The sequence below is a fragment of the Typopeltis vanoorti genome, chromosome 9 (genome assembly GCF_054136105.1).
Source record: "Typopeltis vanoorti isolate ZY-2024b chromosome 9, IOZ_Tvanoo_1.0, whole genome shotgun sequence".
Classification (NCBI taxonomy): Eukaryota; Metazoa; Arthropoda; class Arachnida; order Uropygi; family Thelyphonidae; genus Typopeltis; species Typopeltis vanoorti.
In genome coordinates, this window is record NC_143557.1 from 139942501 (window position 1) to 139955452 (window position 12952).

General features: G+C 37.1%; 1 protein-coding gene across 1 annotated transcript in view; it reads right to left on the reverse strand.

Moving 5' to 3' along the window:
* Positions 1–12952, reverse strand: part of LOC150103626 (hemocyte protein-glutamine gamma-glutamyltransferase-like) — a 35892-nt gene that overhangs the window by 6494 nt on the left and 16446 nt on the right. Inside the window, exons 9-13 of the mRNA XM_090398498.1 lie at positions 12469–12637; positions 10402–10499; positions 7656–7955; positions 2892–3052; positions 2672–2808 (exon numbers count right to left, since the gene is read on the reverse strand). Coding sequence (XP_090254624.1) covers positions 2672–2808; positions 2892–3052; positions 7656–7955; positions 10402–10499; positions 12469–12637 — 865 coding nt within the window. The remainder of the gene's footprint in view (positions 1–2671; positions 2809–2891; positions 3053–7655; positions 7956–10401; positions 10500–12468; positions 12638–12952) is intronic.

Consider the following 12952-nt stretch of genomic DNA (forward strand, 5'->3'; position numbering starts at 1 on the left):
GACATCAACTTCAAACCTACACGTTTGCCATGATGAGGTAGAACGCCGCATTGTGGAATCAAAAGAAATCACCTTGGATCCTCTTCATATGAACGATAATCTCAGCTATAATTTGCCTGACTCTTTCAGCTCTACTATCAGATACTGGAGATCGCGTGGTTCCACACACGCACAGGTGTACAACAATAGAACTTTAACTCAGACTGCAGTTCAAGCTCATAATAACTGTAATTTACAGTCGAATATTATGGCTTTAGAATTGTATAGCTTTAGAGTGTGTCAATGTTAATTTAAGTGTCTTTTAATATCTTTCTATGTTCTTAACGCTTGATGAAGTCAATCTCAATGAAACATGTTGCGTTTGCAAATAAATGTCCTTGTGTTATAATTCTCAGGTTTTAAGTCAGTTTATATTAAAAATGAATATATATATATATATATATATATATATATATATATTGCATTTTCATATGAGAATGTGTTTTTCATTTCGGCGTTTATGTTTATGTAAATAATATTTGTCTGCTTCAAAATATCGCCTTGGAATGTTGCATTTAGGGTTCGGTTTTGAAATGTGATTTTAGAATTCAACACGTAGCCAGTGAGTACTGTTAATTTCCAATAACATGCACAGATTCTCGATATCTACAGAAGATAGGAGTAAATGCTAGTTTGGTATCCCTAATATGAATATGGGGTGGGTTCGAACGATGCAGCACTTTGAATGTAACTTCAAATGTAAATTTTGTAACCATTTATTGCTGGTCAAGGACACGAACTTTTAGAAGAGATTTCAACTCGTGAGGTAACCAGTCTCATACGGAGGTGGAGGGTTTTTTATCATACCACAAAAGAGTTAAAAAAGAAAACACACACCATTAAACTAGCATATACTCGCCATGGTTGCTTCGGAGAAACAGAACCCCTAAGCAGTGGTGCACCCAAAGGGGATCCAGGGGGCCCTCCCCCCAAAGAAAATTTTAAAAAAATTTCCAAAAATCTTTTCCTAATTAAAATTCATTTTTTTATTTATGTTGTGTCGTGTCTTCTATTTTTATACTACTTATGAATTAGCGATCATTGCAGATGCTCAGTCATAGGTCGTGTGCGATGCGTAGTGTGTATTCTGAACTCGTCTACTCAATTCCCCCCCCCCCCCCCCCAAGACTAAATCCTGAGTGCGCTACTGCCTCGTAAGTGACGTAATTTTTAAACAAAACAAATTATGAGTATATTTATGTGAATGGCAGTTCCAAATGAATTTGGAAATACAACACACACACAGATGCATCTGCTAACAATGTCTACGTACAGGAACTGGAAGTTTTTTAATTATTTTAGGAGAATTTTATTCTTTTTTTCTGAAATATGACAGCAACTTTCATGGAGAGGATGACAACGTTACCAAACCACACTTTATTAAATAAATTACTGCTTGATTCTACGAATATTGTACGTTATCCGTGTTGGAGAAACGCGTACAGCCCGAGGTTAAGGAAAAACTATTAAACAACACAAGCGAATGACACCGAGACTTTGTTAACGGCATCCCCTATTTAGCATACTTTGTCAACTCTTATGATGGATTTACAAAGTAATTGGATGCAGCAATGATTAACATCTGATGCTTGGTTCTTGCTACAGGATTCTATCTATATTAGTAACAATATAGTTTTGGGTCGGTTATCTGGCGAATCGATGGAGATTGGCTGCCCTTCGGTTTTCGACAGTTAGGGATAAACGGCTTCGTGCTCCCTTAGGAAAATAAACGGCACTATTGATGTACCGATTAGATCGATAAAATCGCCGTATGTGATCCTTCTAAAAACAGAGAGCTTTTAACAGCTTGAGCTTATCCAACAAAAAAATGGACCTTTGAACTGTTGATTATACTTACTCATATACACGTACTGCTTTAATCTTGACAATATTCATTTTATTTTTTTATTGCAGAAACAATCATTTAAAGGATGTTTATGTGCGCACTGTGCATACAAAATTTCATTTGTGTTTATGGTAAACAAATAATCTCGTCAGTTACCATGGCTATTTGAGCTGATTATAACATAGCGATCATGATGCTCTCTTGAAGATCCTATTAAATCAGACAAAACTCTTAACACGGTTTGAAGAAATAAAATATATTCAAGACTAACTTCTCGTGGTTTTAGATAACATACAAAAGTTATCATGAGAAGACATCAACAAACAAGAATGGGCGTAGTTGTCATAGCAATGAGGATACATCGCAGTGAGGAACAAAATATTACATCTTAATACTCGATGCTAAATGGATGAGACGGATACATATTCCCATAGGGAGATATGTTTTATGCGGTGATCTCCACCTGTTTGCATCCCAAGATCTCCACCAATTCTCTGGAACTGAAATTGACCACTAGGTTCCTCTGTCCAGGACGAAATGGCTTTAAACGCTCTTTGTGTGTGATGCTTTCTCCTGAGTTAATATCCCTGCAAATAAACAAAACAATCTTGACTCCGCCACAAGAGAAGATTGAATGTTAACACTCCTTTTAGTTTACTAAATTTTATTCGAATTCTAAAATTTATACGCCTATTTGGTTTAAGAATTGGAGCTGGAGGATATTATTAAAAGCCATTCTTTTATTTTGCCTACATGCTTATCCACTTATGGGTTGCTAAAACTCACCTGAACCGTTTCCTCTTGGGTGAGGCCAGTCCTGGTCCCTCGATTACGAACCAGCATTGTCTCAAGGGACGCTGAAGGGGGTTGGTGAAAGAGATGGCGACCTCGAAAGGCTGACCTACCCGCACTGTGGATGGTACCTGAAAAGAAAGAGAAAAATCAATGATCTCTTGCACTGGACGCTACGAACGTGTGTCAGAAAGAACCGGATGCAGGAAGTTACCTTCAGTTCCAACTTTGGCTTCACCAGAGAAAAATCATCTTCTTCTGACCATGTCTGTTGGGTTTCTTGCACCGAGGCGAGGGCGTAGATCTTCATCATGGAATAGTCGACTAGCTTGTGATAATACTCGTCGGAGGTGACGGGGATGCTCAACTCTTCCGCTGGAAAAAAAAAAAAAAAAAAAAAGATAATGTAATTATCTTCATCTCTCTCTCTCTCTCTCTCTAAGCTAATTTTGTTTGCCTTCAACGGTTATCATTCTCTTTCTTTTTGTATTGCTAATGGATGTGAGTGGACTGTGTACCTTTCGGTGACAAGGAAATGGCCGAAGAATCGAATCGCACCGTGAACATAATTTTTCGCATGCTTTTAAATGAGAGATAACTTTCAATTCCTGGTAGCAAAGTAATCAGTTATTAGAGACTTGAAGTGGCCTGAAAAATACTACGTTTAGTCTCTAGTATTGAGTTTTTGAAATGTGTAACCCTTACAGTTATTATAATAAGTTACTATATGTTACCAGTAGTGGCGGATTAAGGATAGTTGAGGCCCCTAGGCAAATTATATTTGCCCCCCCCCCAAAAAAAATAATAATAATAAAAGTTAGGAGGCAAATAAATGAAATCTTGTACTTTTGAATTTTTTGAACTTCTGGATTTTTCTGCCTGTTAAAGGGTTAAAGGATGATAAATAATAAAACTTTTTGTTTATTTTTTATTTTTTTTATCATTTTTTTTACAATTTTAAAAAGCTTTTTTTTTACTTGCACTACACTCAAATAATGAAAACACGAAAAGTCACATTAAAATGTTATTTTTGAAACAAACACCTCACTCTTACACGATTCAATAACAAATGAAGTTAAGGAGCAACCAGGCGAAACTTCCTATCTCGGCAATGCAATCAGTTTTCGTGACCTCGAAGCTGTCAACGCCGTGCGCCGACATTGGTAATGTGGTTTAATTTAAAGCGTAGATAGCGCGCTTTGTTCAAAATACAAAATACGAAGCTTCTCAACTAGCACCGACATTGGCATTATTTAAAGCATAGATAGTGCGCGCTGTTCAAAATACGTATTAAAACGTAATTATTGTTTTAAAAAAATTTTCGCTTAAAATAATCGAGATTTTTATGATGTTTACTGAAAACATTAATCTATTTTAAAACACTATAGGGAAATGTCTTGGCTTGGGGTCCCCAAAGCTTGAGGCCCCTAGGCAGTGCCTCATTGCCTTAATGGGTTATCTGCCCCTGGTTACCAGTAACTCGTTGGTATTACTTAAATTAAGGGGATATTAAATCCCGCATAGTTTTAAAACCGAATAAGAAACTCAAAGATTGAAATCAGAGAGTTTCTTGCCGAATATAGTAAACTATTAAGTATCGGCGACACTAGCGTTAGCCAATGCAAGTGATCCTAGTACGTAGTACAATACCGGGAAACTCGTTGCAAAGGTGGGGGAAGTTCAGATCGCTATTCTTATCGCTATTCTTAGGTATTTTCCATAATGTAAAAACACATTTCCTAGGAAATGTCTGCTGTTATTACATTATGGAGGGGGGTCACTACCCAGACCGGTTTCAGCCTTTTTTGAGGCTTCATCAGTGAGTAGCTAGACCTAATACCAAAGTGTATAGCGAAAAGAACTTATGTATTCTGCGAACGAGTTTTCCAAACAGGTGCAACCATTAAGTTACTTAAGTATAAAGAGCTAATAAGCTTCATTTCGGCAATGAAAACATTACTTAAATTAAGGGGATATTAAATCCCACATAGTTTTAAAACCGAATAAGAAACTCAAAGATTGAAATCAGAGAGTTTCTTGCCGAATATAGTAAACTACAAAGTATCGGCGACACTAGCATTAAAAAATTCCCCCACCTTTACAACGAGTTGCCCTGGTATTGTACTACGTACTAGGATCACTTGCATTGGCTAACGCTAATGTCGCCGATACTTTGTAGTTTACTATATTCGGCAAGAAACTCTCTGATTTCAATCTTTGAGTTTCTTATTCGGTTTTAAAACTATGTGGGATTTAATATCCCCTTAATTTAAGTAATGTTTTCATTGCCGAAATGAAGCTTATTAGCTCTTTATACTTAAGTTCGTTGGTATGATTGACATGAGTAAATAAATATTTATATTGCTTGTCTTAAAATTCACAAATTGGTTTAGTGAATCATATTATACTTATTTGCTTACAGTACACGATACCATTTACAGATCTTTCAGCATGTGAAACTGTGGGAAGTAATGAAAAGAATGGGTTTTCCTCAACACACTATAAAGATTGATAGCCAACTTGTACAGTGAGCGAGAAGCCACGGTAAGAACAGATGGTGGATTAACTGATTGGCTTCAGGTTGGAAAAGGAATTAGACAAGGATGCCTACTCACTTGTTTAGTATAGGCATCCTTGTATAGACGCGTAGGACATCATGCGTGAGGCATTGGATGAGCACAAGACAAGAATTAGGATAGATGGTAGATTGCTCATTGATCTGAGATATGATGATGATACAGTACTCCTCTGTAATGACAAGGAAGAACTTTGACAAATTCTTGACATAATTAACAACATCAGTAATAACAGAGGACTTCAACTAAATCCTAGCAAGACAAAGATTATGGTTCTCAAAGGAAATACAACCATATTAGCATTTTGGAGTAAAGTCACTGCAAAATAGGAAAGATTCACCTCTGGCCCTCGAATACTTTAATAGAATTGGGGGGGGGGGGGGAGCAAGAAGAGAAGAATGAAGCAAAGAAAGAAGGGGAGAGACAGTCTACAGATAATACAACATTTGTTCATTGGGCATCCGTGGATGCCCAATGAACAAATGACCATGTCTATGACGTATCTTTCTCCAGTAGATTTAAGTCCTTCATGTATGTTCGAGACTTAAGATAAGTCGAGATCTTATCTTAAGTCTCGGTATCGGCACTTACTGGACTTACTCTGCTTTTGCTGAATTCGTATGCAGTTCTAAAGTGTATTCGGGGTTAGTTTATGTCTGTGGGAAAGAAAACATCCGGATTTGTTTGAGATCCAGTTATTGTTAATACTACGTTTTTCGACTGTGCATTAGTTGAGAACATCAAAGGCTATGAGGCGGAGATGTATTAGTTCTGAAACGAATATGTTCTCAGCCATGTTTGTGGAAGTAAATCTTTAGTCTTTCATAATATTTTGGACAAATGTCTAAAACCGTTTATTATTATTATTATTATTATTATTATTATTATTATTCTCTTTTTAACATACCTAAAAGAGTGAATGAAAGAGGTTTAATGTCACCTCAAAATGGGTCTCCGGACATCGCTTATGCAACCATGAAAGTTTTACTAAAAAAATAATAAAAAACGTTGTTACACCCTTGGGTCTCCCTTTGATAATCCCTGAACGCCATTGTTTTAGAATACAACATGTTAAAGAAGTGATTCGAAAATCAGTGAAAATATTTAAAAAGTGAAATGCCAGATACGTAAATAAATATCAAAATGATATCAGCGGAACACAGTATCAACAGAGATTACGAAAGACAATTTAGAATTATGGCAATTCTAAATTAATTAGAATTGCCATAATTAAATTTATTTACGACTATCGTGTTGTTGGTCTTCCTATATTGCAGCGTTCTTTATTAAATTAAACGCAGTTCAATTTTCATAGCAACAAAAAATAAGCCGAGGAAAAAAAGTGGATGCATGTGGTAAGATTACTTGTACACATTAATAAGCGAACAGCAATTAAAAAGTATTTAGAAGATTATATCGTCGGACTAAACTAAAGCTGTGATTCCATCAACACCACGCGCCACGTGTGATATTCACTGAAGCGTCGCTCTGCCCTGGCAGACGACAGATATGATTACAAGTTTTTATAACTGGAGAACCATAAATAAATAACCAACAACAACAACAAAAATAATAAAAATAAAACACCGTGAAGTAATTATATAATATCACTTAATACTCGTAAGCCTGTGTAAATGACCTTCGCGTTATTGAATTACAAAATAAACAACGAAACTATAATAAGTCACTTTCGGAATGTAATATTGAAGGATTACTAACAAAAATTAATTTACAGATTATTAAATAACATTATCAAGGTCACGACACCAGTTAACAGCTGGCTGCCAAACGATTGCTCAGTATAATTCCATTTGACCGTGTTGTCAGTGACGTCATTTCCTACTTCCTTTTTTTTTTTTTTTGCTTACTGTCCGGTCGTCTCTCAACTGGAAGCTCATTTCTCTGTCACAGACTCTTGCATATAGTTAGAAAATGTTAATGAACGTAAGAAGGTTGTACCTCTGCGAATGCAAGTACTTTTTAAAAGGATCTCCCGCCCCGTTAATTCGGGGGGGGGGGACGTTCGCTGCAGTATCATGTTTTTAATGAGCGCATTTGGTATGGAAATACGCGGTTACTGCGCTATTAATACACAACAACGCAGACGTTCATTCTTGAGTCAGGATATGATGAAAGAAGCAGAATGAAGGATTTTATCACCGAATTTTCGAGAACTTTGGGATATTGCAACTTAGCAAGTATTATTCATGCATTTCTGGAATGATCTGAGTAAATTGCTTCAAAAAAATAAACTAATAATAATAATCCATGTTTGGTATAAAAAGATTGCGTGAGTTATTACTACACATTCATGCCACCTAGCGGACAACAATATAAATAACGCTCTACAAGAAATAATAATATTATTATTGTTGATATTATAAAAGCAGCAGTCATCTTACTTTGTCCAGGGTTCAGACTGAATGTTTTCCGCTGTCTTTTCACTTTATCGGCTAAGACCCCCGTGTAGTAGACGGTGCTGGCAGACAGAACAGCGGAGATGGTTCTCACTTCCGATGACTTGTTTTTCACGATGACCGTGATGTCGAAGGGCTGGCCGATCATGATCTTGTCTATCTCTTTAAGGTCGAAAAACACGTCCTCTGCATCTGGAGTAGGGAGGTTGTAGATGACGCTACGGGTGGTGTCGTTTCCACCCATTCGAGCAGCGTTCATAACGGCAAGTCGCTCTTCCGCTGTGCCTACAAAAAAATAAAATAATAATAATAATAATAAAATAAAATAATAATATATATATATATATATATATATATATATATATATATATATATATATATATATATATATATATATATATATATATATATATATATATATATATATATAATAAAAAGGTTTAATGACTGTTACCGAGAGATAAAAAGATGTCAAGATATATTTAAAAAAAGATACTACTAGTTTACTAGTTTCGTTACATGAACATCCTCAGGTATCGCAATCAAAGAAGTATATAAAAAATTACAGAGACTTAAAATTGTACTAACAGAACAAGTATAAAAAGACAGTAGCGTGTTTGAAAAAAATGCAAGTATGAGTTCCAAACAAACGAATACTACCCGCTGTCGCTAGTGCGCCAGTACTGAACAGAAGCAACGTGTGCGTCAGAGAGATTGTAACTCAGGCTGTTGTTGATATGAGAAGAATCTAGAGAAATTTCCCTAGATTCAACAATCTTTCTTTCGAGTTCATCGTAGCACACATGGATGTTAGCAGTTTGAGTCCAGTTTACAATGTGCTGGCGGCCTTCGTCTGAGTTAGCTGAAAAGAGAACGTGGCTAGAGAGAGCGTTAGCTCTAGTCCTGTTATAGGAGATATCTCTACGGTGTTCATCCAAATAGAAGGATGGATTTAGCAATCTGTCCATAGTATGGCTTTCCGCAATCACACAAAATCTTGTACACTCCTAGAAACTGAGTAGGAAGATGTTTCTGTTTATGTTTGCAAAGTAATCAACGAAGTTTTGGAAGCGTAGTGAAGCACGTTTTGAAGTTGAATTTCTTGAGAATCTTGGCCAGTTTTGGTGAAAGAGAGCTGATGTAAGGCAAGGAGATGAAGGCTCTTGGAGAAGAGGGATCCTCAGAAGAAGTTGAGTGCCTGGGGGAAAGAAATTTGTCAGGATACTTCAAATATGATAACAAGATCTACTTACAAAACTCAGGTCTGGCTATGGGCAGCCCACTCTCTCCGATTCTTGCGGATATATTTCTCAACGATTTTGAAGAAAAAGCTATTAACTCCTTTCACTTTAAACCAAAAGTCTGGTACCGCTATATTGATGGTATTTTCCTCATCTGGGAAGACGGTGTCAATAACCTCTATTTATTTTTGGACCACCTAAACAAGTGCCATGAAAAAATCTCTTTCACCCTCGAACTGGAATCAGATGACTGCCTCCTCTTTTTAGACCTGAAACTTACCAGATGTGCTGAGAGCATTAAAATCTCAATTTTTAGAAAGCCTACTCATACTGACAGATACCTTCATGCTTCCTCAAATCACTATCCCCCACAAAAATGTGGTATTATTTCCACCTTAGCTCACCGAGCCAAATCATTACTTACAGAAGAAACAGAAATTGAAAATGAACTCCGTTTTCTTAAAAAAACGTTTATTAACAATGGTTTCTCTCCAAAGAAAATTGACAAATTTCTTCCCCCCAGGCACTCAACTGCTTCTGAAGATCCCTCTTCCCCAAGAGCCTTCATCTCCTTGCCTTACATCAGCCCTCATTCACCAAAACTGGCCAAGATTCTCAAGGACTTCAACTTCAAAACGTGCTTCACTACGCTTCCAAAACTTCGTTCAATAATTAGCAAACCTAAAGAGAAACATCTTCCTACTCAGTTTCTAGGAGTGTACAAGATTTTGTGTGATTGCGGAAAGCATACTATGGACAGACTGCTAAATCCATCCTTCTACGTTTGGATGAACACCGTAGAGATATCTCCTATAACAGGACTAGAGCTAGCGCTCTCTCTAGCCACGTTCTCTTTTCAGCTAACTCAGACGAAGGCCACCAGCACATTGTAAACTGGACTCAAACTGCTAACATCCATGTGTGCTACGATGAACTCGAAAGAAAGATTGTTGAATCTAGGGAAATTTCTCTAGATTCCGCTCATATCAACAACAGCCTGAGTTACAATCTCTCTGACGCACACGTTGCTTCTGTTCAGTACTGGCGCACTCGCGACAGCGCGTAGTATTCGTTTGTTTGGAACTCATACATGCATTTTTTTCAAACACGCTACTGTTTTTTATACTTGTTCTGTTAGTACAATTTTAAGTCTCTGTAATTTTTTATATACTTCTTTGATTGTGATACCTGAGGATGTTCATGTAACGAAACTAGTAAACTAGTAGTATCTTTTTAAATATATCTTGTCATCTTTTTATCTCTCGGTAACAGTCATTAAACCTTTTTTTTATAATATTCCAACCGAGTAAAAATGAATTTTGAATATATATATATATATATATATATATATATATATATATATATATATATATATATAATAATATAAAATAAAATTAATAAATTTAAATTAAAAAAAATTAAAAATGCCTGATAATAGCAATGTCGGCAGAAATAAATAAATCTATCTTTCAGTATCAACACGAACTCACCTTCTTGATTCTTGTACTCGCCGATGATATTTTCTGCATCCTCATCTCCGTAGAAATCGTCCACTCCAACTCTCTTGGTCAGCATGAAAGGAGCGACACTGGGGAAGTCGATGAAACAAAAAGCAGAAAGATTATTTCTTCACATCTTGGTAGCTATCGCATTTCCAATCAACCATCTTACGAACTAAAGAAAGTGAAAATTTGGACAAAAAGTGATTGCGTGAAGAACACCTGACATATTAAAGATAGAAACCTGGTTTCAATGAAAACTATCTTTTCATTGAAAAGATAGTTTTGATAGATCCCCTTTTTAAAACCAAGGGGGAGTGTCCCTTTTTTTCGGTCTTTGAAAAAATCGTTTCTTACAGAAATTTAGGCACACTCTCTGATTAGATTTCTCTCTCTCTCTCTCTCTCTCTCTGTGTGTGTGTGTGTGTGTGTGTGTGTGTGTGTGTGTGTGTGTGTGTGTGTGTGTGTGTGTGTGTGTGTGTGTGTGTGTGTGTGTGTGTGTGTGTGTGTGTGTGTGTGTGTGTGTGTGTGTGTGTGTGTGTGTGTGTGTGTGTTGGTTTCGTTTCGTATTAAGAGAGGTTAACCATTAAAGATTTTTGCAGCCAAATATATACACCGTGAGATTGATTGAAGATGAATTGGGGATTCCAAACTCAACTGTGCACAAACATTTTGACCGAGAGTTTGGGCCTTCGTAAATTGAATTCGCGATTTGTTCCCCACAAGTTGACCGACGACCAAAAAATGTATCGAATTGAACGCTGCAAGGATCTCATTAAAACCGCTCGTAAATTTCTTTAAAACGATCGTTACTGGTGACGAAACGTGGTGTTTTGAGTATGAGCCCGAAACAAAGCGCCAGAGTGCTGAGTGGAGACCACTGGAAGAGAGGCATCTGACAAAAATTCGCTTCGAGAAGTCAAAAGTAAAGACAATGCTGATTTATTTCTATCATTTCAAGGACCATTATCCCCAAAGAATTCGTTCAGCTTGGTTAAACGGTCAGTGGTGAGTTTTATCTCGAAGTTTTGAAGCGATTGATAGCGAGAATTAGTCGCGTACGGTATGAATATCGCGATGCAGGCAGCTGGTCCCTTTTGCACGATAATGCACCCTCTCATCGTTCGAACATTGTGAGACAGTTTTTGAGCAAAAACCAAGTTTGTGTATTGGATCACTCGCCGTATTCACCTGATTTAGCGCCCTGTGACTTCTTTCTTTTTCCTCGACTTCATTTGCCGATGAAAGGAAAGCGATACGACACCATTGTGAACATTCAAGCGGCAGTAACCACGACCTTCAACAGTATCCCAAAAACCGATAAAAAAAACTCATTTAACGAATTAATTGACCGTGCCAAACGCTGCATCGAAGTTGTGGGAGAGTACATTGATTGAAATAAATCATTTGAATAATTATAATTGGCTGTATTTTATTTTCTATCAAAAGTTCGGTTTTATTCTTTGACAGAGGGCGTATAGTGTTTTTGTATTACATCTGTTTGTGCGTTATGGATTAAATTGCGTTAAAGTGAATTACCTTTAAGCTGATTAGAATCATCAGGACTAAAATTAGACGCACCAACTGTAACTCCTGTTCCCTGATCAATATTATCGGTCAGCCATATTGTGTGAGAAACCATTCTCGCTTATTGATGGCTGAAATGACTTGAAAACGTTGAAGAGTGTGTGTGTGTGTGTGTGTGTGTGTGTGTGTGTGTGTGTGTGTGTGTGTGTGTGTGTGTGTGTGTGTGTGTGTGTGTGTGTGTGTGTGTGTGTGTGTGTGTGTGTGTGTAAAAGAAAAAAATTCTAGCTCACCCACAGTGCTAATGTACTATAGGTTTATAACCTTTCTTGTGAGGGATCACATAAAAAGTACTTAAAACAAGCGCGCACGCACACGCACACACACCGAAAGACACGAGTACAGTGAAGTCGTTTTGAATTTCTCAGCAAGAAAGATATTGATAGTCTAACAATGTATTGAAAAACCCTGCGTAACAACAAGAGACCCGCGGGGGGGGGGGGGGTTGTGTGTGTGAACGAGACATGTTCTTACCTCCATTTCACTGTCGCCATTTTGACCAGACCACCCTCGACATATGGGTTCACCTGCCAGTGTACAACGTCAGCATTCACCTCAGCAAACACGAAGGGACAGTCAAACTGCTGTCCGATCTCTCCACGTCGAATAGCTTCGAGAGAGGCTGGACCCATCTGGAACACGCCTGGAAGGAAAGCACACACAGAGTGAATCTCGATAGCGGATGGCAAGAGATTGTTAGAATCTTTACCAAATTAAAATTATTAATACCAGTAAATACTTTTCGCAACAGCCAATAAAGATCGCATTAAGTAGATGTCTTTCTAAAACATCCCAACATTAATGTGAAATCATGCAATGTTTAAATAATGTTCAGACGTTAATATTTCTAAACGTGAATTCAAATAGTAATGTTACGAGCACTGGCTGTTTGTGTCGTGGGGGTGCTGCAACTTTTTTTTTTTTTACCATAATTTGGATAAAATATCAAAATTATAGT